This window comes from Mesoplodon bidens (genome assembly GCF_964165515.1).
Source record: "Mesoplodon bidens genome assembly, chromosome: 7".
NCBI classification, from domain to species: Eukaryota; Metazoa; Chordata; class Mammalia; order Artiodactyla; family Ziphiidae; genus Mesoplodon; species Mesoplodon bidens.
In genome coordinates, this window is record NC_138164.1 from 42,912,864 (window position 1) to 42,938,038 (window position 25,175).

At 47.0% G+C, this 25,175-nt stretch overlaps 1 protein-coding gene and 1 pseudogene across 2 annotated transcripts in view; one reads left to right on the top strand and one right to left on the bottom strand.

Moving 5' to 3' along the window:
• Positions 1-25,175, top strand: part of LOC308620770 (centrosomal protein of 78 kDa-like) — a 1,829,729-nt pseudogene that overhangs the window by 1,620,987 nt on the left and 183,567 nt on the right. The gene's annotated exons all lie outside the window — the stretch shown is intronic.
• Positions 1-25,175, bottom strand: part of LOC308621087 (forkhead-associated domain-containing protein 1-like) — a gene marked incomplete at its 5' end in the record, with an annotated part of 101,097 nt that overhangs the window by 23,961 nt on the left and 51,961 nt on the right. The window contains 8 exons of the mRNA XM_081241259.1: positions 19-214; positions 1,064-1,216; positions 2,247-2,330; positions 5,079-5,186; positions 8,932-9,036; positions 10,063-10,152; positions 12,388-12,518; positions 16,179-16,302. Of these exons, the coding sequence (XP_081097385.1) occupies positions 19-214; positions 1,064-1,216; positions 2,247-2,330; positions 5,079-5,186; positions 8,932-9,036; positions 10,063-10,152; positions 12,388-12,518; positions 16,179-16,302 (991 nt within the window). The remainder of the gene's footprint in view (positions 1-18; positions 215-1,063; positions 1,217-2,246; positions 2,331-5,078; positions 5,187-8,931; positions 9,037-10,062; positions 10,153-12,387; positions 12,519-16,178; positions 16,303-25,175) is intronic.

Here is a 25,175-nt window from a genome sequence, read left to right on the forward strand (position 1 = left end):
GAAAAGAGTTTCAATCACCTTTGTCGGAGCTGCAGAACTGGATCCCCACCTCGTGGAGGAGATGCTCCGTTTCCTCCAGCCAGGACAGTGACAGGCGCAAGATGTCCAGCGCCACCTTCTGGAGCCCTGAGACAGGTGGGCTGACCTGCAGGTGCTGCAGGAGGTCGACCTCCTTCTTCAGGTCATTGCTACAGCAAGACATTGTCATGCATGCCTGGAAAGAGATGAGGTCGTGAGGAGCCCGGGCACCATCGCCAGAAATACCACCTGATGGCTGTGACCCGCACAGAGCAGTGTTCTTGACGGGCCCGTGAAGCAGGCAGGGCCGTATGTTGGCCGCCCTGTGACGGCCCAGTTCTACTTCCCTTTTTTGGGGGGCGGAAGGAAGGAGGCAGCTTTTATTTCACGTGCACTCTAATTGGGACTCTGGATGGTCAAAGAGACCCTTTGTTTAGGTATAGGCAATTCCAAAGCCAAATTGCCAAGGACGATTTGGCTGAAAGGGGAAGCAAATTTGGTTACAGAATTCCTGCTGAGATCAACACACAAGCTGGTCATAAAGTGCGGTTTCCTGATTTGAAAGAGTGCTGACAAGCCAACATTTGCCCAGACTCCCCAGATAGCAGCTGCATATTTCCAGAGAAAGCAGAAGCAGCTGCCTGATGTGATAAGCTGGATCCCTGCATGGGAGCCATGAAGTGGGGGCTCTGCCAGACCCTCTGGTCCAATAAGGGTAAGAGCAGCCTTCCACTGCTGGGACAGAAAAGAAAACTGCAAATAAAGAGCAGAATGTTTCTTTGGTTTCTCTGGAAATAACACGGGGCTGTTTTTTTTTCCCCCGGGGTCTGGGGCCTCCCAAAGGCAGTACTTGGAGTGTGTCGGGCAGCTTCTCCTTGGCCACACCAAGTTCACCTGGGAGGCATTTCTGGAGGTCCTTTGTTTTCTGATCTCAGATTTCTCCAACAAGAGAAAAGGTGGACTAAAAGCAGAGCTGGACAATTTCCTGAACAAGGAGCACAAAAATGAGACACAGGGGACATTTGAGGAATGGAGAAGGGGGCACCTGGCAACGGTCTAAGGATGTCTTCAGCTTCTTGATGTTCTGGGTGATTTCCTCCTCTTTGCAGCTGCTGAGCTGGGTCTCCTTCTGCAGGGTCTGCTTTTTCTGCCAAACGTTGATATTGTCCTCTGTGACCCTGCTGCTCTTCTCTAGTAACTGGTGAGAAAAAGAAAAAAAAAAAGATTTAAAATGCAGGGTGGGGCTTCCCTGGTGGCGCGGTGGTTGGGAGTCTGCCTGCCGATGCAGGGGATGCGGGTTCAAGCCCTGGTCGGGGAAGATCCCACATGCCGCGGAGCAACTGGGCCTGTGAGCCACAACTACTGAGCCTGCGCGTCTGGAGCCTGTGCTCCGCAACAAGAGAGGCCGCGATAGTGAGGCCCGCGCACCGCGATGAAGGGTGGCCCCTGCTCGCCGCAACTGGAGAAAGCCCTCGCACAGAAACGAAGACCCAACCCAGCAAAAATAAATAAATTAATTAATTAAAATGCAGGGTGGCTCTGCGGGGAGGGGACCTGGAGGGCTTCAGCTTAAGCTCAGAGGAGGGAGGTCCTGGCGTGTTTTGGGGATGGCTCTGGAGGGTGGATATTGGCTCTGTCACCGGGGCATGTTTCCCAGGATCAGAGATGGTTTTTTAAGAGCCAAAGGCCTGTCATGTGGCCACAAGTGTGTTCTAGATTCTTCTGCATTCTGGGAGGGATTCATCACGCTGAGCCTGATGCTGTGGGCTCCTAAAAAGGAGGTCGTCCGAGAGAAGCCCGTGGTGTGATCTTGTGACCCGCGCGCTGACACCCAGGATTGGAGAGGATAAACGGAAGGATAATAAGGCATCGTTACAGCCAGAGGCCCACCCTCACTGCCATCTGCCACTTCAGGAGGAACGAGCGAGCGAGGACGCACCGTCCATGCTGAGGCCGCCCCTTTCCTCGCGGGGCTAACGGAGGTTCACCGTGCGGGTCTGCCGACCAGACACAGTCCTGGGTGGTTTAATTTGATTTTCACAGAAACACTGCAAGGGAGTTTAACTGGCTTTTACTTTAAAAGCCAGGAAATCCCAGAAAATCAAAACAAATTTCATGGTGTAGCAACAGTGTGAAAAATATGTGCCACCAACAAAAAACAGGAACATATGCTCCCAGTGTCTGGAGCCCCGGGTCCCTGAAGGAGAAAGTGGGGAAGAGAGACGAGCCGTCTGATTGGAGACAGGTTTGTCCTGGAATGGTTTCACGCGTCCGCAAGTGGCCTTGAGGACCTGACCTCTGAAAAGCTCCAGCTGCAGCACAAAGAAAGGGAAGGGGATGAGGTGAGTGGCGCAGCTGCAGCTGCAAGGCTAGGGGAGGCACCTCCATCGCTGGGTCTGGGAGAAATCGGTGAGAAGGCTCTGCACGCCTTTAGTGGTCATTATGGGTAATTAACACCTTCACCTCTCACCGGAAGGGGCAGTGCCCACACAAGAGAGGGGGACAGCAGGTTTTAATGACTTTTCAGGTGTGCCCGCTTAACCTAGCCGACGCACACGGTCAGCACACACACGTCTCGGGCTCTCGGAAGAGCCACTTGCTGCCAATTATCCAGTGGGAAGTCCAGGGCCAGGAGTGCTCTTCCGTAATTGCTACGTTGGCACCAGGATGTGAGATAAATATTGAGGCTGCCAGCCCGGGTAACTCGTGTCATCAGCAAGGGCTCCTGGGGAGAGAAGGTGGAGCTGCCTGCTGCCGTTTTGTGCCTTAGACCTTGTGTCCTGAAGACGACGTCTCCTGTATTCCTCTCCAGGTCCCCGGAGCCTGGTGCAGTGCCTGGCACACAGCAGGCACTCAATAAACGTTCATCGAATGCTTAGAACAGAAACACCTGTCAAGTCAGATGTTCAAAGTCCTCTCCTTCAGTTCAGCCAGTTTTTACTGAGTGCCTCCCTGATGCTGGTGTCTTCATATTATGGATGATGAAACAATGCAGTTAAATTAAATCAGGGCTTCTAGAATGACGAGTTCAAGATGCCCCAGGCTCATGAGACTTGAACGGCAAAGAAGCCCAAGATTCTCTGGAAATTTCCCAACGTGATGGCCCTTGGCCTGGGTTTTTGGCTCACTGGCAAAATGTGGTCATGAAAGGCTCTAAAACAGAGCCCTGAAGGACCACAAGGGCCACGGAATCAATGAGAACGTCAACAGGTCCTAAGACACAGGAGTCTGCTGCACACCAGGGAGCTCTGGGAAGCCAAGTAGAGGAATTGTGACTCTCCTAAGGACACCTCTGCAGTCATCCTGCCAGAAGCCAGCCGGGTGATTGGAGGGACTCTGGGTCGTCTGCTGGTTTCATGGCCAAGGGAGGGTCCTAGCTCGCCTGAGGAAGAGGTTATGTAGAGAGGGCCCTGTGGGCAATGGCCCGCATTATCACCAGAGGCGCCCTACAGGACTGCTTGGTGGGGGGTGGGGGTGGGGAGGGACAGGTCCTGCTGGACGATGGGCTGAGTCCTGTGGTCACTGGCCTGGGGAAGGGCAGGACTTTAGGCCGGGAGTGGGCTGTGGAGACAAGGGGGTGAAGCAGGAAGGCCCAGGCAGCGCAGAGAAGCCTTGTTCGTCCTTTCTCTCTCGAGTCTAGACCTGGAGGAATCTCAGTGTCTTTGAGGGTCTTCCTGGATGACCCCTGACCAGAGCCATGACCAGGCGCTCGGCAAGTGGCGCAGATCATGCCCTCAAGGCGGGTGTGCGCCGTGAGTGCAGAGTGCCAGCAAGGTGAGGGGTAGCCCAGGTGCACGGAGGGAAGCCCAGGCTGGCGGGCTCTCTGCCTTGCTAAGGGGTCGGCACCCTGCAGGAGAAAGGACACCGGGGGTGATGGTGTGGAAGTTGGTTGAAGAGGCTTTAAAACCTACCTGAGGGTCAGCATCGTCCTTTAACTTGTGGGTGCCTCTGAAGTTTAGCGCGTGGGACAAATTCCGGTCACACTGATGGTTCAGGCTTGGATGCTACCAAACGCAAGGGCTTTGGGAACTGGGCTGGGTGGGACGGAGGGCTCCTTTGAGGATTGTGGTTCTTAACCTTTTTTGGTGGTTTACAGATCCTTCTGAGCATCCAATGAGTGACGAGGTGGACTCACTCTCCCAGAAAAAGAAAAGCACAAACACATACATGCAAAACGTTCTTGGTCCCCCTGGAGCCGTGGCTGCCAGGAGAGGATGCCTCGTGGAGGGGGTCCAAGATGGGCTGCCCTCGGTGGGCTGTGTTCTGGAGGGCCAGTGCCCCGTCTTGGGTTCTCCTTTGCTCTCCCTTAGCCTTTGGTGAAGGCTCGTTTGCATGTTCTGGCCCTCATGTCTGTGCCACGTGTCAGAGGAAGGGCCACTGGGCCATCGTGGGTCAGAGTCCTGGGAAATGGCCCTCTCCCCACCCTGCCCACCTCCACCTGGCATAAGCTGTGGTATTCTGGGTTTTACTTTATTAAGAAAAGTGGCAGGACTTCCCTGGCGCTCCAGTGGTTAAGATTCCACGCAGCCACTGCAGGGGGCACGGGTTCCATCCCTGGTTGGGGAACTAAAATCCTGCAGGCCACGCGGTTCAGCCAAACAAAACAAACAAACGAACAAACCAACAAACAGAAATGTGGCATTTCCCTGGGGACACTGACTGTAGCATCTGTTTGGGGTCCCAGAGGAAGAAAGATCGCTGTAAATGTCAGGACAAAAAATGTGAAGGAGAAAGTGCTAGAAACACCACCGGGGTCAAGAGCTCAAACCCTTCCCAAGAGGGAACCGCACAGCTGGTTCCCTGGGGTGGGCCTTGAGCTGGGACTGGCTGCTTGGTCAGGGTCTCAGGCAGCAGCAAACACTGGAGTGGGCAGCTTCCCAGAAGGAAAAGCCTCTTTAGTGAAATCCACGGGGACGCCGAAGCCGCACAAAGCCCTGCCCCTGAGATAAGCGGGTGAACTAAGCCAGGCCGTCTTCCTCCTCATTCATCCCTGCCGGCCGCTTGGGTGCGGGATTCCGTGGAGAGCACGGGCCCGTGAAGGGGCTCTGCAGCACGCCTACCTGACCTACTGCCCTTTCCAAATTGGCTTTAATGAGGTTTTCTCTGTTCCTCATTTCTTGCAGCTGAAGCAATTTCCTTCTGGAATCCTGCCGAAGCTTCTCTTCCACCTGAAAGGATGATGAAAGCGTGGGCTTGCTGCTAATGTGATCATCATGCCCTCTGGGGAAACTCTTCTGGGGGGGCTGCTAATGGCAGTGGGGGAGTCCCTGAGGGGTAGGGACAGCTGCAGCCCAGCAGCAGGGGTCACAGGCATGCACAGGGTGGAGGCAAACTCACAGGGAGTTGCCCCCTACGGGAAAGGGCCGAGCTCTGCACCCGGGGCTCAACTATGTTCTACCGCACACTCCCATCCCAGCTCGGTCCCAAACAAGCCGTACGACACTCGGAAAGTTATTTCACTGCTCCGTGACTCAGTGTCCTCATCTGTCAAATGGGGATGATGATACTAGTATCACTGCATAGAGTTATTGTGGGGATTCAATGTTTGGAATAGTGCTTAAGGGCTCTGTGAGTGTGTTAAGTACTGTTGTAACCTAGGAAAGGTGGACAGGAATGTCCGCCGTACAGTCTCGTTCTAATAACTCGTGATGGGTACTTGGAAATGTTATGATTGGGTTTATTATCATAACTGTTTGTCGTTACCACTTTGAGCACACTCACTGGTGGTAACCTCTCTGGAGGCTTGCTAAAGCAATGTCTATTAAGAACTGCAGCCTGCCAAGGAAGGTATTTAAAGTGGAGAAGCTTGCCTACTTTTCCCCCCTTGCTTGGGTAACAGTCAACGCACGGTAAGCTTGGGCGTGCTCCACGCTACCCTTGGCTGGCCAGTGTAGGCCTCGCAGCTGCTCAATTCTTGGATGCACCTGCTGAGCCCTGGGCCCTGGCACTAACAGGAAATGAGGCAAACTCTCATAAATAAATGGAAAGTTTTTGTGCTGAAACAAATTCACAGGCTGTGTTTTCAGGGATCTGAAGAGGGGGATCACAGGGATGTAATAAAAGACCCAGAAAAGCCCTTAAGAGCTTTCTTCTGAGTAGTGTGGTCCAGTGGAAGAGCCTCTACCCAGCTCCGTTACCTTGGAAAAGTTATCTAAGCTCTCTGGGCCTTAGTTTTCTCCCAGGTCTAAACATGCTCTGACTTCTATGTCAGCAGCCTTTTTCATGTGCTGCAAAAGCCAAGTCCAGCCTTGGACTCTGCCCTTATCTGTGTTCTGCATGAACAGCCCCCGTTCCCGTCCCCAAGCCTCAGAGTCACCTTCAGCGGCCGCCCTGCTCCCTCCCTCACACTTGGTGGTCTCACGCCTGTCCTCCAGTCCCTCTAACATGCAAGCTGGACTGTGACAACTGGCCTCCTCGCCTCGAGTTTAGATTCTTCCAGTGCAATCTTAACGGTACTCTGAGAGTTACCCAGCTGTAAGGCAGCTCTGTCCAACAGAAATTTCTCCAGCGGTACAGGTACTCTGAGCGAGGCTGTGTTGTCTAATACGGCAGCCACCAGCCACATCTGGGGATCGAGCACTCGAAATGGGGCTGGTGTGACGGAGGAACTGAACTAAAAATTTTAGTTAATTTTCATTAATTTCAGTGTAAACAGTAGCATGTGGCTGTTTGCTACGCCAGCGTCACTGAAGTCAGACGAACCTGGAGTCAGACAAAACCGACTGTGCCATTGGGCTAGTTACTTTACTAGTAACTAGTAGCCTTGACTTTCTCATCTGTAAAATGGAGAGGATGATTTCTAGATCACAGCGCTGTTGTGAAGATGAAGAGATGAAATGTTCAAGGGAACGCCTAGTACGTGAGAAATTGTAACGATCATTTTCACCCTGATTACTGTCCACAAATGTCATTGCATCAGTCACTTGTTCAGAAGCCTTAGGAGCTCCCCACTGCCTGTGTGGTACAGAGCCCAAGTGCCTGAACTAAGGCAAAACACCAAGCTAGGGATTCAAGAAGACCCTACGAACTCTGAACGAGGTAAATAAAACTGAATCCACACCTAGATAAACCATAATAAAACTGCTGGAAATCAAGGGAAAAGACAATCTTAAAAGCAACTGGAGAAAAAGACAGATTATGCAAAGGTACAACAGTTAGGCTTACAGATGACTTCTAAATAGAAATAATAGGAGCCACAAGACAATAGTGACATATCTAATGCTGTATCTAATGTGCTGAAAGAAAAGAATTGCCATTGTAGAATTCAATACGCAGTCAAATGTGTTTTAAGAATGGAGGTTAAATATACATCTCCAGACAGACAAACAGGCACATTTGAGAATTTGTCATCAGCAGAGCCACCATGAGGGAAAACATTAAAGGGTATTCTTCAGACACAAGAAAAATGAACCCAGGTGGGTGATCAGAGATGCAGAAAAGACAAGCAACAGTAAGGGTAATGTGTGGATATGATACTGACTATAGCAAAACACTACTAATGTCTTGGGGGTATTAACTATCAAGAGGAGTTTAGAAAATGACAGCAATGGCTTATAAATCTGGAGGGGGTAAGTGAGGTTAAGGTGTTTGAAACTCATTGCACTGTCAAGGAGAAGGGCATAATTATCAACTACTATTGCCTCTTGGTAAGTTAAGAATGCAGGGCTTCCCTGGTGGCGCAGTGGTTGAGAGTCCGCCTGCCGATGCAGGGGACATGGGTTCGTGTTCCGGTCTGGGAGGATCCCACATGCCACGGAACGGCTGGGCCCGTGGGCCATGGCCACTGAGCCTGTGCGTCCGGAGCCTGTGCTCCACAACGGGAGAGGCCACAACAGTGAGAGGCCCACGTACCGCAAAAAAAAAAAAAAAAAAAAAAAGAATGCATATTGTAGTCTTCAGGATGACTACTAAGAGAATAGTAGAAGAGTGAAAAACTTAATTAATGTGTGATTTTGGTGAGTCAAGGATGAATGCTATTGTCTTACTATTACTAAAAGAATAGTAAAAAAGTGAAATATTTCCAAGCTAATAGAGGGGGAAAGTGGAATAAGAGAAAACCATCCACTCAGAAGGAGGCAAGAAAGGAGAGAAAAAGGAACATAGCACAGATGGTACAACTGGTATTGAGCAAGAAGGTAGATTTAAACCCCAGTACACGAGTAATTACATAATATAAATGGACTAAAAGTCAAAGATTGTCAAACTGGATTTTGTAAAAATGATACGCTATTTGAAGGCATATGTCTAAACCTTAAGACAAAAATTGACAGAGAACATATGAAAAAGATATGGTATGAAAACTCTAACCAACAGAAAGCCAGTGAGGAAGCTAAATGACAAAGGAGACGTTAAGGGAGAAACACTACTAGAGATGAAAAGGGACATTTCATGATGATCTAAAGTTTTGCTCTACAGGAAGTGTTAGGATTCTAAATTTATATGCACCTAGTAACACAGCCTCAAAACATATAAAGCAAACATCGTTCATATTAAAAGAAGAAACACACAAATTACAAACATGTTGAGATTTTTAAAAACATTCTCAATGATGGAACAAAAAGACAAAAAAAAATCAATATGAGAATTTAAGTTGGAAAAACATCATTGGCAAACTTGATTTAATGGATCAATTCTTTCTTAGATAATTTCACAATTAAGATTTGAAGGCAGTCTAGGGTAGTGGTTACTCACAGGAGCTTTGGAGTCAGGCAGACCTGGATTCAAGTTCTGCCACAACTACTTTATGCAAGTGAACTTGGATAACTTCCTTCACCTCTGTGTCAGGTTTCCCGACTGTAAAGTGGGGTTAATACCAGTATAGACTGCATGGGGTCATTGTGAGGATGAACAGAGATGATGCAGGTGGAGTGCTGGCCCCAGAGTGGTTCCCAGGCCGACCTGTCCCTGCCATACCTTGCTCTTTTCCTGCAGCGTCATAGAGATCAGGCTCTGCTCGGTACTGCTCCTTTTCAGCTCCACCCTCAGCTTCCTCATTTCTTTTTCCATGTCATGGATTTGCTGAAAGAGTTCCAACAACAGGGAAGTCAACTTCAGAACTCATTTCATCCGGTTCATTAAGGCAGAAACCTAGTCTGGGATTCACTTCATTCCTTCCCTTGGGGGACAATTCCACATCTTTGAGGCAAAGTAGACTTTCTTTCAACGGATGCAGAGAAAGGGCTGGGTGAGGGAAAATTTGAGTTTCTTTTGAAGATCAGCATGGATCCTGGATTAAACAGTATAAGATACCTATCCACTCATTAGAGTCTCTTTCCTTGGGGCACATTTTTGAGTTCAATCTAAATAAGGGCTGTTTGGAAGACACAATGGGCACAGTTTGGAAGCAAAGAACAATGACATTTTTCTTTTATCTCATTTGAGGCAGAGAAGTGTGCTCCTGACAGAGAGAAGAACACACGTCTCCTTTCCCCGTCCCAGGCACCGTCCTTCCCAATGGATGGAAAACGTATGCCTGGTGATGTGCACGAGGGTTCGGGCCGGTACAGGGGGTGAACATTTATATTGAGTTGTCATCTTTTCACTGTATTGATTTTTATGTTCACCTTCCATACAAGGCCAGTGATACATTTGCTTTTTATTTTGTTTTTATGAATTGTTGTAAAATTGAATGTATTTAAGCAAAAATAATTCAAGAAGAGTTGTGTTAATAACAGTGATCAGGGCCGTGATAAAACTTGTGACAGTGGATCATGAAAGTCTGGGCATCAAAGTCCAGGGGTAGGGACCACGTTGAATTTCTAGCAGCATACGGTGGCCACCTCCCGTCCCTTTCCCCAGGGGAATCCTGATGAGGGGCCTTGAGCCAACTGCCCAGAAAATCTGGGGAGAGTGTGTTTTCCATGGACTTTTCACCCATCTCTTTGAGGCTAGCAAATCAAAGAATTAGGAGACTACATTAACAGACAAACACCCAGAAAGCCCCAGAGCTTGTGCTAGCTAATGAGCCAAGGAACCCCTCCAAAACACTCAAGGTCACAATCTAGGCTTTCAGTGGACACCTAGGGGTCAGGAGGTTCAACGCACGGTTTTGCAGAGTTTTAACTCTTTCTCTTGGGCTTCCCACTTCTCCTTCTGGGCATCTTCCTTCTGTAACTCTTCTTTCAGCACTGAGCACTGTGGAGAAAAAGGACAAGGCCACAGGGGCTTGGCTGGGGGTCCCAAGTACCTGTGTTCACGCCCAGGAGTGTTTCCTGCTGTATAACCCAATCACACCTCTGAATTCTGAGAGGTAAGACCATTTGTGTGATGGGAGCACGGGATCCTGCAGTCGTTCCCAGTTCACCCCTCTCATGAGTTCTGAGGAATAGAGCATCCAAATTCCTCTTCAAAGTTAGCAAACTTCACTGCAGGGGAAATCCAGCTTTGCAGAGTCTGGGTACTTAGGGTGCAGGAATTGGGATGTTTTCACGCTGTGACCGGTGAGGGTGGAGGGGCCCGAGCCAGTGAGCTCGGGTCCATCTTACGGCTTTTGTGCAGGTTGAGTCTCAAAGACACAACTGCGCCGACTGGTGTGGAGGGGTAAACGGAGCTGTCTTGCCCGAAGGCGGCTCGGCAACAGGAATTAACGGCATAAGAATGGATGTGCCTTCTTTTGACCCAGCAATTCCCACTTTAGGAATGTACCTTAAGGACAATGACTGGAGAAATAAGTAAATCTGTAGTTTCAAGGATGCTCTTCACAGAATTGTCCGTAACAGTGGAAGAAAAAAAAAAAAAGAGGAAACAACCCAAGTGTTGTTTAGAACAGCAGACCACTTTATAACACTGGGTACATCCAGGAGAAAGTATGTAGCTTTTAAGACGAATGATAAGAGCGTTGATTTATTAGCATGGGAAAATAGTAAGTATTTAAAATTTTTAAAAATGTGCATACTATAAATTCACTATAAAATGATTGATTGATTGATTTCTAGGCAATATATAGAAATAAGACTGGAAGAACATACATGAAAATATTAACACTGATTTCTCAAGGTTGCATTTCCTCTCCTCTCTTTTTATTTTTTCTTCTCAATGTCATCTACTTATTTTTCTAAAATTAACACACATGATGTATGTCATTAAAAAAAGGCATATCAAATGTTCACAAGAGCAGAACCCTTGGTGGTGACGAGCCCTTCTTCTATTGGCCAGCACAGTCTAGACGAGAAGGGACCTCATTCCGAGGTCAACGAGGAAGGGGAAACGGGGACATAAATCATCCAAATGCATTTCAGGAGGTAGAAGAGCCAAGCAGGTGCTGTCTTTGCAGATTCCTTCTACTTAGCACCACCTCTGCATCCCCTTCCCGTCCCCAAAACACACACACACACACACCCCCCACATAAAACAGCTATAGCACATGCCTGGGAAGACACTCTGCTTGGGAGAAACGAATGCAGAGGGCTTGGCCAGGCAGCCAACCCAGGGCAGAGGCAGAACAGCACAACTAAAACCAGCCTCCCACTTCTCGGAAAACGATTTTGTCATCCCCATTTCACAGATGGGGAAATGGAGGCCAAATAAGTTACAATAAAAGAAAGCTCTGGGATGGGACCCTGGTCTGTCTGATCCCAAAGCTCATGCAGTGCCTTTCACCAGCTCCAAACTGGGTATGGTACTACGTACCAGGTATTACTTATTGTGCCTTTTCCTTGGAACCTCAAGATCTGTTCTCACCCCACCCCCATGCAGACCTAGCTATCGGGTAGCCTCTGGGAATCTCTGAGTTGCCACCTGAGATGAAAGCTTTGAGGTTTTACCTTGATTCACAGAAACAGGCACATCATACAAATACTGAGAAATCGTATCCTATAGAGGCAGGATTCTAAAGTTAGCATTGAAGGCAAGAGTTGCAAATAGTCAGTTACATGTAAAAAACTCTTTGCTTGCCGACCACGTTCATCTTCCATAGAGACATTCTACACACTAAAGTCTAAGGAAGAAATGAGAGTCTGCGTGTTTGCATCTGGATCTTCAGATATTCTGCTTTGAAGACAATTATGAGAACCAGTGGTGCTGGGACCATGATGCAGCCGTGTGGTCATCCTTGCTCACAGAGAGATCGTATTCTGTTTAATGTTAAACTTTGTACTGGCAGTATATGCTCATAGGTGTGTTTGTTGCTGGGATTAAACAAACTCATTTATAATAGGGGTTAGAAAATGTTTGCTGGATTTGAAAATATATATTGCTTATTCTGAGCCACATACACACTGTCCTTTGAAAGGCTTCAGAGAGGTTGGCCACCTGCCCAGCAGCTACCCTCCCTGTGTCCTTGGGCACTGGCCTCATCTCACCACCGTGTGTCATGTGACTCCACTGTGTCTGCTTTTTGCAGCTACAATTTGCTGATGACCCGACACTCACTCTGGAGCTGAGGGCTTCGAGCTGGTGATCCTTTTCTTTGTTCTCACTTTTCAGTTGATTCACCTCCTGTTTTAGTTGTTGAACTTGACCATCCTTTACTAACACGTCTCTTTGCAAAGATGACACCATCTCTGTAAAAGAACCAAACCAAACCAAAACAAAAGACTCATGGAGGTCAAAGAGGCAGGAAGGATTATTGGCAACACCATGGCTGTCAGCCAACGTTTGGACAAGACCTTCCAAGTCTGGCCCACCACCGGTGCCCTCCTAGAACTGGGGAGGCTTTTTCCAAGGGTCCCAGAGCAGGAATGGGAATGAGAGCAAAGTCCACGGAACAGGGTTTGAGGCTTCAGTGAGAATGAGGGGCAGTCAGCACCAGCGAGAGGAGAAGCCTTTGGGGGCCCCTTGTGGGCACAGGCCAGGCAAAGCTGGGAGGAGAGGCCACACCATGGGCCTGGGGAACAAAGGCCCAGCACAGGGAAGGTCCAGGAATTCTTCTCCAGAGGCCAGGAGACGGGCGTGTGGCAGAGGGCACTGCTGGACGCTATTGATGGGGTGGTGGTTTTCACACTCCTCTGAGTTTGGACCCCTCTCTACCACTTATTAGCTTGGTGGTCTTGGACAAGTTATTTCACCTCCCACTGTCTGTCCCACACAGAGTTATTGTAAGGGTCAAATGATGCGGTATGTCCCAAGAACTCAAAGTGGCTAAATTATGTTTGTTACAGGGCGCCTATTATTTTTCTCGGCAGCCAGCTTCCAAAATGGCCCCAATGATCCCTACCACCTAGAATTCATGCCCTGTGTAGCCCCTCCCACCCTGAATAGGGCTGCCATGGGTAACCAATATGATACTGTGGAAATGATGGAATGTTTCCTCCCAGGCTGGGTCATAAAATACACTGTGGCCTCCTCTTTGCTCTCTCTCGAATCACTCACTCCGGGGGAAGCCAACTGCTGTGTCATGAGGACACTCAAGCAGCCCTAGAGAGAAGCATGTGTGCTGAGGGACTAAGGCCTCCAGCCAATAGCCACATGAGCAGCCATTCGGAAGGGGGATCCTCCGGCTCCCCCCGAGGCTTTAGATGACATGACTGATGCCCCAGCTGACATCTTGACTGCAACTCATGAGAACTAAGTCACCCCCCGCTCAAATTCCTGAACTACAGAAACTGGGGCAGATAATAAATATTGGTTGGGGTTTTATCCATTACATTTTGGGGTAACTTGTTATGCAGCAATAGATAACTACTCCATTACTGTAGCACCATTTTTTTAAACATCTTTATTGGAGTATAATTGCTTTACAATGGTATGTTAGTTTCTGCTTTATAACCAAGTGAATCAGTTATGCATATACATATATCCCCATATCTCTTCCCTCTTGCATTGTAGTATCATTTTGAATAAAAGTGGGAAGAAGGGTGCATAAATGCAGTGGTATTGGCTTATCTCCTACAGTTGTTTTCTTGAAAGAACATCAGGCCTAGTTTTAGTGGTAGGTATCAATCAAGAATGTCTATGAAATAAAGCACAAAATGCTCCAGAATTTCATTTTAAAAATGAGCTCTGCCTCCAGGACACAGTTCAGTTACTTGGAAATCCCTCTGGGGCTTGCCACACTTTGAGTGGGTCCAGCCCATCTCAAGCGTTATCCCAACCCAGGTCTGTCCGACTCCCTGATCGGAGAAGGTGGGATCTGAGACAGGCTTGATGCTTGGATGAGGTTTCACTGGGCGACATACGGGAGGAAGGTGAGGACCAGCGAGTTCATCCTTCCATTCCTGGTGCCCAGAACAGCACCTAGCCTGGGGGAGGTGCTCAGAAAATATCTGAGGACATCCCAAGTGAGGGAGGAGCATAAGCAGAGACCTGGGGGTAGCAGGGGGTGGGGCTGGGTGTGATTAAGTTGCAGAGTGAGGCAGAAGAAAAGCACAGATTCATACAGAGATGGGGATTCACGTGCGACTCAATGCTATGCCTGCCTTCTACAGCTGTGGGCATGTTTCCTGCTATGCGCTGGCTGCTTTCAGAGTGATGTGCCCCTCCGAGGCTCACTGCCTCCTCCCTGTCACCTGCTTCTCTCCCTCCCCTCGTCTGTGAGTGGTCCCTCCTCTTCAGGTCTCTAGACATGTCAGTTTCTTCTTAAAAACCTCCACTGGATTCCCAACACCCTTGGAATAAAAACGCAGACCCCCCGACCCTGCCCAGCCTCACAATCCCCTGTTCACTCCACGCAGCCTCGCTTGCCCTTGGCTTGTCCTTGCCCACCTGAAACAGGTCCTCTCTAAAAGAAGGACATAGCCGTGGAGGATGCAGCATAAACTGGTTAGAATCGGCTAGGTCCAAGGGGGTGTATGATTCGACTTCCAGGGGAACTGGAGCCTCATTACAGACTCATTGTAATACATGAGCAAAATGACACATGCACCAGCACCAGGACTCTTCCGAGGCTGACCGTAAAGGTCAAAAAGTGGGTGGTGGGGCTTCCCTGGTGGCGCGGTGGTTGAGAGTCTGCCTGCCGATCCAGGGGACATGGGTTCGTGCCCTGGTCCGGGAAGATCCCACATGCTGCGGAACAGCTGGGCCCGTGAGCAATGGCCGTTGAGCCTGCGCGTCCAGAGCCTGTGCTCCGCAACGGGAGAGGCCACAACAGCGAGAGGCCCGCGTACAGAAAAAGAAAAAAAAAAAGTGGGTGGTGGCCCAATGCCTGGAAATCCCCGCCCCTTCCCCAAAATATTAGAGTTGTCCCAATCCTCCCACTCATTAGCCTATAAAATTACCCAGCCCATAAAAACTAACCGCCCCATATTTGGGGGCCTCTAGCCTTCTGAGATGGCCCACACTCTGTCTGTGGAGTGTGTTTCTCTCTAAAGAAATCCACTTCTTACTTTGTCTTTCACTGAATTCTTTCTGCGATGAGACATAATGAACCTGAGCTTTAGTAAGTCCCGAGACCACATGCGTGATCTCGATTAAAAGATAGTGGGTTCTGACTGGGTTCGAGTTCCAGCCCACGGGCTCAAGTCCCACCTGAGTTCCATGGTTGCACACCCACTAAGCTGGTCCCCCTTGGCCTCCCCCCTTGAAGCGCTGGCCACCACGACACACAGTTTATTTTCTCTACAGCACCATTGCTCTCTGAAGTGGGCTTGTTTATTCATCCGTTTACTTTTATTGTCTGTCACCCCCTCCCAAATCTGTGAGTACAGGAATCTGACTGTCTTGCTTGGCTCTCCCTCCCCGGAGCCTGGAACGGGGCCTGACACCTAGTAGGAGCTCAAGAAACATGTTGAAGCAATGAAGGAATCCAGGGAATCAAAGCTCAGTCACAGCTGTGCGTTGGCTGCCCCTCTCCCAACCCAAGCCCTTTATCAGGGAACCACCTCTGATCAAATTAGAAAATGGTTTCCCTTGGGCCCAAGTGCACTCGGCTGAAATGTGTGAGACAATGGGTGCCTTAAAGGAGTGACCCCATTTTGTCCACGCTCTAGTTTGCACTCAGGCTGCTTTGTGGAACCACCCAAGCCACAAGGCGACCTGTGTTCTCCCTGGTGGGGCCAGTGCTCAGGAGACCTTGTAGCCAAGAGATACCATTCTCTCAAATATTTACCTGGCCCTGCCCTCGGAACTGGGTGGCAAGAAACCTCCACTGAGGGAGAACTCTAATGCACCGACACGGGTGATCCCTGAGGCTGCACCCAGGTCAAGGGCACAGGTGTGCTGGTTGACTGGTGATGTCTGCAGGGGGAGGGCAGAAGCTCTGGGGCCTGAATGCAGAAGGGCCTCACCTGACGTGATGGCGGCGTCCCTCCTTAAGTTCTCAACCTCGTGCTTCAGGGAGGTGATTTCTAATTTTCTCTCAGACAGGGTCTGGCACAGCACCTGGTTGTAGCCTTGCTGTAGGGCACTGATCTGTGGAAGGAGGCAACACACAGTCAGAGGGGGCCAGCCAGGCCTGCAGGACACGCCAGTACTTCTCCAACGTTGGGCAAAGAGTCGGGTTGACATTGGATCGGGGTGTTGGGGAAACCAAGGTTTTCAGTTGTCACTAGTGGAAGGGGCAGGAGGGGCCTGTTCCTTCAGTGACCACCATGTCATCGGTCCTCGAGACACGAACCTTATCTTTGTGGCCACCCAGGGGCTCCGGTGCTGCTGTCTTCCTATGACCTGTGGGTTTTCAGCCATAAATAGACCAGCTGTTGGTTCCAGATCATCCAGCACTGACTGGATGCACAGCAAAGTTCAAGAGCCGGGAGCAGGTTATGAAATGAATTCCCTCTAATGAGAATAGAGGGTAGTTTATACCTCACAGAACACTCCAGAGTTTACAAAGCCCGTTCACACATGCTACACTGATACTCGTCACAGCGTTGCTGAAGGCTGACGTTCCCATTAATGTGCCCATTTTGCAAGGGAGCCAGGTTGAGACTCAGAGAGGCGAGGCCCCCTGCTCGGGATCACGCGGCTGGTCAGACGTGGTGTCTGATTCAAACCCAGTCTTTAGTTGCCTGGTTCCTCCTTCCCAGGTGGCTCTAGGAATGAGCGTGAGAAGTTGGAGGCTGTAAAGCATGGCATGGACTCGGGAGCCGGACTGTGGCCTTCAAGTCCTGTCTCTGCCAGTTAACGGGCTTTGTGAACACAAGGAGGACACCATATTCTGTTTCCTTTTGTTCAGTCTGTACGCGGGGTGATGGTAGTCCCAACCTGATAGGATTGTGAGAAGTATTTTAATAAGTTAACATGTGTACAAGTGCTCAGATCATGCCTGGCACTCGGCACAGGGGGATGAGCTGTGACGGTCCTCTCCTCTGACTACCCACGGGGTGTTTTTTTTGTTTTGTTTCGGGGGATTTTTGTGTTTTTTTTTTTTGCGGTACGCGGGCCTCTCACAGTTGTGGCCTCTCCCATTGCGGAGCACAGGCTCCGGACGCGCAGGCTCAGCGGCCATGGCTCACGGGCCCAGCCGCTCCGCGGCATGTGGGATCTTCCCGGACCGGGGCACGAACCTGTGTCCCCTGCATCGGCATGCGGACTCTCAACCACTGCGCCACCAGGGAAGCCCTCACGGGGTGTTTTAGCTTCAGCTTCCCTCGTCCGTCTCTGGGGAAGGTAGTTGGTAATCTTTATGTGTGCATTTGTAAGCCTTGCCAGGCTCACTTAAACGCCAGTGTGGTTGTTATTAAGAGGAAATACAGGGGCTTCCCTGGTGGTGCAGTGGTTGAGAGTCCGCCTTCCGATGCAGGTGACGCGGGTTCGTGCCCCAGTCCGGGAAGATCCCACATGCCGCGGAGCAGCTGTGTCTGTGGGCCATGGCCGCTGAGCCTGTGCGTCTGGAGCCTGTGCTCTGCACTGGGAGAGGCCACAACAGTGAGAGGCATGTGTACCACAAAAAAAAAAAAAGAAAAAAAAGAGGAAATACAGGAATCGTGGGTGGGAGGACCACAGGTCGGCTCTATCTATGGCTGCTGTGAGCACCCTCTAAGTCCATGGCTCAGAGCCCCCTCAAGGGCGGGCCCCCCTCCAGGGGTCTAGGTCTACACGTGGGGTGTGGAAGGCTCTCCATCAAAGGCAACGTTGGTAAGGGCCCGAAAGTAGCTGCCAGGCCTCGGCCTCCACAGAGCAGGTACCCGAGAGGCCAGGGAAGAGAGCTGGGCCTGGAACCCCCTCCCTCTCGGTCTGATGTGGCCAGACTGCTTGTTCTGAGTGGCCAGGACTTTCCCACCTCAAGGTGCACTGTGGGCCTTTGCCCTGTGATTTTTCAGATGTGAGGCCTCAGTACTAACACAGGGACACGTTTATTGGGGCATAAATGCCACACAATCCGTAGACAGGACAAGAGCTAGCTTGTTTTGTTTCAGTATTTTTTTTTTTTTTTTGCTGTACGCGGGCCTCTCACTGTTGTGGCCTCTCCCGTTGCAGAGCACAGGCTCCGGACATGCAGGCTCAGTGGCCATGGCCCACGGGCCCAGCCGCTCCACGGCATGGGGGATCTTCCTGGACTGGGGCACGAACCTGCGTCCCCTGCATTGGCAGGTGGACTCTCAACCACTGCGCTACAGGGAAGCCCCACTAGCTTGTTTTGATAGATCAAAATGGAAGTGACAAGGAGAAGGGTGCAATTTCTCTTCTTTTCTTTAAAATAAATTTATTTATTTTATTTATTTATTTTTGGCTGTGTTGGGTCTTTGTTGCGGTGCACAGGTTTATTGCAGCGCCTTCTCCTGTTGCAGAGCCTGGGCTCTAGGCGCACGGACTTCAGTAGTTGTGGCACGACGGCTCAATAGTTGTGGCACACGGGCTTAGATGTTCCGCGGCATGTGGGATCTTCCCAGACCAGGGCTCGAGCCCGTGTCCCCTGCACTGGCAGGCGGATTCCTAACCACTGTGCCACCAGGGAAGTTCTGGGTGCAATTTCATTGTTCTCCTAAGGTAAGTTTGCCAGATTTAGGGGAGGAAAAATGGATGTTCACTTAAATTAGGATTTCAGATAATGAATAATATTTCAGTGCAAATGTGTCCCATGCAATATTTGGGACACACACTAAAACGAAATTCTAAAATTCAAATTTAACTGGGTGTCCTTACTTTATCTGGCAACCCCACCCGAAGAGAGTTCCTAAACTTCAGTCATTCATATACCACTTTCACCATTTTTCCCATGTCTCTTGGCTAGTCCCACTATAATTTCTTAGCATTTTTCGTAGAAGCAGCTCCCTTTTTAAACTTAAAAACGTGCATTAAATTAAATATAACTGTTATAAGAGTAAATAGAGACTCACTATCTTAAATAAAAATAATCCCTCCAAAAGAAGAAATACAGGAATTTCCCTGTTTACCATCAGACCAGGTTGCAGGCATCACACTAAAAAAAAAAAAAAAAAAAAAAAAAAAGATTGGGGGGAGGTGGTGGGCATGCCCAGGTAATGGAGTTCGGGCGTGCTGATATGGCCACCAGATGGCGCGCACAGCCTTTGGTCTTGGTTTGTGTCCTTGGAAATCTTGTCATTATTACTCTGGTAGAATTAACAGAAGTGTCAAGGTCTCACAAGTTTTCTGACTCGTTTCATGCACCATCATGGTTCAGAGTCTAGGACATTTGGGGCAGTTACACTTACCTTTTCCCTGGGGCACCTGAGACATTATTGGGGGGGGGTCTATGATAGAAGTTGCAGGGACACAGGCCACTCTGACCCCCACTCTCCCCAAGGCTATACTTTTGCATGTTTGTGCTTTGGAAACTTTGAGTGAAACAATTCTTTCACATCTTACTTTTCTCTGTTGGGGGGAAATACAACTTTTCCATAAAAGGTCCTTGGAACACTGAAAGTGTTTGTAAGCTCTTCTCAGCTTGATGCTTTTATTTGCATGATACCAGAGATAGAACACACAGAGACAAACTTCCAGAAGGGAAAACATACGTTCCCCTCTAAGACTCCAGTGGTTTTGACAGATTGAAAATATTTCAATCTGAGTGTCAGAGTTTTAGGATTTCGGATTGCTGGAAAACTCCAACGAGTCTTCAAACCTCTTTGATACTTTTACTATCAAAGTAAATATCCATATTGTTTGTAATGGCATAAATTCCAAGATGTTTAATGTCTGTTAAGCTGTGTAACAAAATGGGCACTGAATCATAAGAAAGTTAAGAGTGCTAGGAGGAGTGATTGTTTCAGGATGATAATTTGGCTTCTAATTACCACAGGTGTATAAGAGCACATGGAGGTAAGAATTTTCTAGTGATATTGTAGCAGATCGAAGATCTGCGAGAGCAAATCATTATGCACACACCTTCGGGGACCAGGGAAAACACATAAAGTAATCAGAACCATAAATCAACCTGCCATGTGGCTTACACTTCTGGTGGAATGCCCTGCAGGCAGTAGAATAGTTAAGAAACTAAAATGTCAGTGGATGAAACTCGATTTGAGTTCAAACCGATGGAGCCTCTGGTTCATATATGCCTTGCTATAAAATATTCTTCTTCAGTTATAAGTGAAGCTCCAGGGGTAGGGGCGGCAACAGCATGATGCATCAGTGTAATTATTTCTAGATAATATCTTTGTAAAAAAACATTTTTCCCCCAGATATCGGCAGCCACTTTAAATAATACTCAAATTGGGACCGGCTGATATTCAAAGATACGTGGAAATTATATAATATTCTATGTCAAATATATTTCAATTATTTAAAAAAAGGTATGTGGGGAATTCCCTGGCAGTCCAGTGGTTAGGACTCTGTGCTTCCACTGCTGGAGGCCTGGGTTTGATCTCTGGTCAGGGAACTAAGATCCTGCAAGCCGCGTGGTACGGCCAAAAAAAAAAAAAAGGTATGTGGGAATAATTCAGCCTCATCCATGTACCTGAAAAAGACATGTCATTTTCTCAGGAAAGCTCTGAAATGGGAGAATAACTGAAAGGAATATTTCAGCAAAATTGGGTTCAGTTCAAGAAAAAGGTGCTCATTAATGTGTCAGCTACATGTCAAGGTAGCTGTTTGCACTAATAATCCCTACAGGACCTGTTACTTTCATTGTTTTTTCAAAACCAGGTTTGAAGGAGAGTCATTAGTTCCTTTAAATATTAGAGCATGTATTTGTTGACTTGTTTATTCTGTCTCCCTCACTAGAGCATAACAGGGGGAAGGATCATGTCTGTCTTGTTCTCTGCTGAATTCTCAGAGCCTGGAAGAGGGCATGGCACGGAATAGGCCCCCCAAAATATTTCTTTGGATTAATGGACGGATGGATGGATGGATGAATAAAGAACAAACAAACAGCCACAGTCCTAACAGAGTTCTAGAAGGTTACTGGGCCCAACCTTTGCCTTCATGGAGCCTACAGTATCCTGCTAGAATCTCCTAGGTTCACCATACACAATCTGTGCCCTTTCTAGAGCACCATTTCTAGGACTGAAACTGTGTACCTAGAATCGGTTACAGAGGGAAAGACAGTAAACAGAGCACAAGAGAACAAAGGCCCCCAAGCACTGACTACGGTTTTTTTTTTCTATCTCTTTTTTTAAAATGTTTATTTATTTATTTATATTTTTCTTATTAGTCACCCATTTTATACACATCAGTGTATACATGTAAATCCCAATCTCTCAATTCATCATACCACCACCCCCACCCCCTGCCGCTTTCCCCCCTTGGTGTCCATACGTTTGTTCTCTACATGTGTGTCTCCATTTCTGCTCTGCAAACTGGTTCATCTTTACCATTTTTCTAGGTTCCACATATATGCGTTAATATAGGATATTTGTTCTTCTCTTTCTGACTTACTTCACTCTGTATGGCAGTCTCTAGATGCATCCACGTCTCTACAAATGACCCAATTTTGTTCCTTTTCATGGCTGAGTAATATTCCATTGTATATATGTACCACTTCCTCTTTAACCATTCGTCCGTCGATGGGCATTTAGGTTGCTTCCATGATCTGGCTATTGTAAATAGTACTGCAATGAACATTGGGGTGCATGTGGCTTTTTGAATTATGGTTTTCTCTGGGTATATGCCCAGTAGTGGGATTGCTGGGTCCTATGGTAATTCTATTTTTAGTTTTTTAAGGAACCTCCATACTGTTCTCCATAGTGGCTGTATCAATTTATATTCCCACCAACAGTGCAAGAGGGTCCCCTTTTCTCCACACCTTCTCCAGCATTTGTTGTTTGTAGATTTTCTGATGATGCCCATTCTAACTGGTGTGAGCTGATACCTCATTGTAGTTTTGATTTGCATTTCTCTAATAATTAATGATGTTGAGCAGCTTTTCATGTGCTTCTTGGCTAGCGGTATATCTTCTTTGGAGAAATGTCTATTTAGGTTTTCTGCCCATTTTTGGATTGGGTTGTTTGTTTTTTAATATTGAGCTGCATGAGCTCTTTATATATTTTGGAAATTAATCATTTGTCAGTTGTTTCTTTGCAAATATTTTCCCCCATTCTGAGGGTTGTCTTTTCATCTTGTTTATGGTTTCCTTTGCTGTGCAAAAGCTTTGAAGTTTCATTAGGTCCCATTTGTTTATTTTTGTATTTATTTCCATTACTCTAGGAAGTGGATCAAAAAATATCTAGCTGTGATTTATGTCAAAGAGTGTTCTTCCTATGTTTTCCTCTAAGAATTTTAGAGTGTCTGGTCTTACATTTAGGTCTCTAATCCATTTTGAGATTATTTTTGTGTATGGCGTTAGGGAGTGTTCTAATTTCATTCTTTTACATGTAGCTGTCCAGTTTTCCCAGCACCACTTATTGAAGAGACTGTCTTTTCTCCATGGTATATCTTTGCCTCCTTTGTCATAGGTAAGTTGAGCATAGGTGCGTGGGTTTATCTCTGGGCTTTCTATCCTGTTCCATTGACCTATATTTCTGTTTTTGTGCCAGTACCATATTGTCTTGATTACTGTGGCTTTGTAGTATAGGCTGAAGTTAGGGAGTCTGATTCCTCCAGCTCCATTTTTTTCCCTCAAGACTGCTTTGGCTATTCGGGGTCTTTTGTGTCTCCACACAAATTTTAAGCTTTTCGGTTCTAGTTCTCTAAAAAATGCCATTGGTAATTTGATAGGGATTGCATTGAATCTGTAGATTGCTTTGGGTAGTAGAGTCATTTTCACAATATTGATGCTTCCAATCCAAGAACATGGTATATCTCTTCATCTGTTGCTATCATCTTTAATTGCTTTCATCAGTGTCTTACAGTTTTCTGCATACAGGTCTTTGTCTCCCTAGGTAGGTTTATTCCTAGGTATTTTATTATTTTGTTGCAGTGGTACATGGGAGTGTTTCCTTAATTTCTCTTTCAGATTTTTCATCATTAGTGTATAGGAATGCAAGAGATTTCTGTGCATTCATTTTGTGTCCTGCAACTTTACCAAGTTCATTGATTAGCTCTAGTAGTTTTCTCGTGGCATCTTTAGGATTCTCTCTGTAGAGTATCCTGTCATCTGCAAACAGTGACAGTTTTACTTCTTCTTTTTCAATTTGGATTCCTTTTATTGCTTTTTCTTCACTGATTGCTGTGGCTAGGACTTCCAAAACTATGTTGAAGAATAGTAGTGAGAGTGGACATCCTTGTCTTGTTCCTGATCTTAGAGGAAATGCTTTCAGTTTTTCACCATTGAGAATGATGTTTGCTGTGGCTTTGTCATATATGGCCTTTACTATGGTGAAGTAGGTTCCCTCTATGCCCACTTTCTGGAGAGTTTTTATCATAAATCAGAGTTGAATTTTGTCAAAAGCTTTTTCTGCATCCATTGAGATGATCATATGGTTTTTCTTTTTCAATTTGTTAATATGATGTATCACATTGATTGATTTGCATATATTGAAGAATCCTTGCCTCTCTGGGGTAAATCCCACTTGATCATGGTGTATGATCCTTTTCATGTGTTGCTGGATTCTGTTTGCTAGTATTTTGTCGAGGAGTTTTGCATCTATATTCATCAGTGATATTGGTCTGTAATTTTCTGTTTTTGTAGTGTCTTTGTCTGGTTTTGGTATCAGGGTGATGGTGGCCTCAGAGAATGAGTTTGGGAGTGTTCCTTCCTCTGCAATTTTTTGGAAGAGTTTGAGAAGGATGGGTGTTAGCTCGTCTCTAAATGTTTGATAGAATTCACCTGTGAAGCCTTCTGGTCCTGGACTTCTGTTTGTTGGAAGATTTTTAATCATAGTTTCAACTTCATTAGTTGTGATTGGTCTGTTCATATTTTCTATTTCTTTCTGCTTCAGTCTTGAAAGGTTATAACTTTCTAAGAATTTGTTCATGTCTTCCAGGTTGTCCATTTTATTGGCATAGTGTTGTTTGTAGTTGTCTCTTAGGATGCTTTGTATTTCTGCAGTGTCTGTTGTAACTTCTTTTTCCTTTCTAATTTTATTGATTTGAGTCCTCTCCCTCTTTTTCTTGATGAGTCTGGATAATGGTTTATCAATTTTGTTTAACTTCTCAAAGAACCAGCTTTTAGTTTTATTGATCTTTGCTATTGTTTTCTTTGTTTCTATTTCATTTATTTCTACTCTGGTCTTTATGATTTCTTTCCTTCTGCTAACTTTGGGTTTTCTTTGTTCTTCTTTCTCTAGTTCCTTTAGGTGTAACGTTAGATTGTTTATTTGAGATTTTTCTTGTTTCTTGAGGTGGGCTTGTATAGCTATAAACTTCCCTCTTAGAACTATGGGATGCTTTTGCTGCATCCCATAGGTTTTGGATCGTCGTGTTTTCATTGTCATTTGTCTCTAGGTATTTTTTGATTTCCTCTTTGATTTCTTCAGTGATCTCTTGGTTATTTAGTAACGTACTGTTTAGCCTCCATGTGTTTGTGTTTTTTACAGGTTTTTCCCTGTAATTCATTTCTAATCTCATAGCATTGTGGTCAGAAAAGATGCTTGATATGATTTTAATTTTCTTAAATTTCCTGAGGCTTGATTTGTGACCCAAGATGTGATCTATCCTGGAAAATGTTCCGTGCGCACTTGAGAAGAAAGTGCAATCTGCTGTTTTTGGATGGAATGTCCTACAAATATCAATTAAATCTATCTGGTCTATTGTGTCATTTAAAGCTTGTGTTTCCTTATTAATTTTCTCTTTGGATGATCTCTCCATTGGTGTAAGTGAGGTGTTCAAGTCCCCCACTATTATTGTGTTACTGTTGATTTCCTCTTTTAGAGCTGTTAGCGATTGCCTTATGTATTGAGGTGCTCCTATGCTGGGTGCATATATATTTATAATTGTTATATCTTCTTCTTGGATTGATCCCTTGATCATTACGTAGTGTCCTTCCTTGTCTCTTGTAACATTCT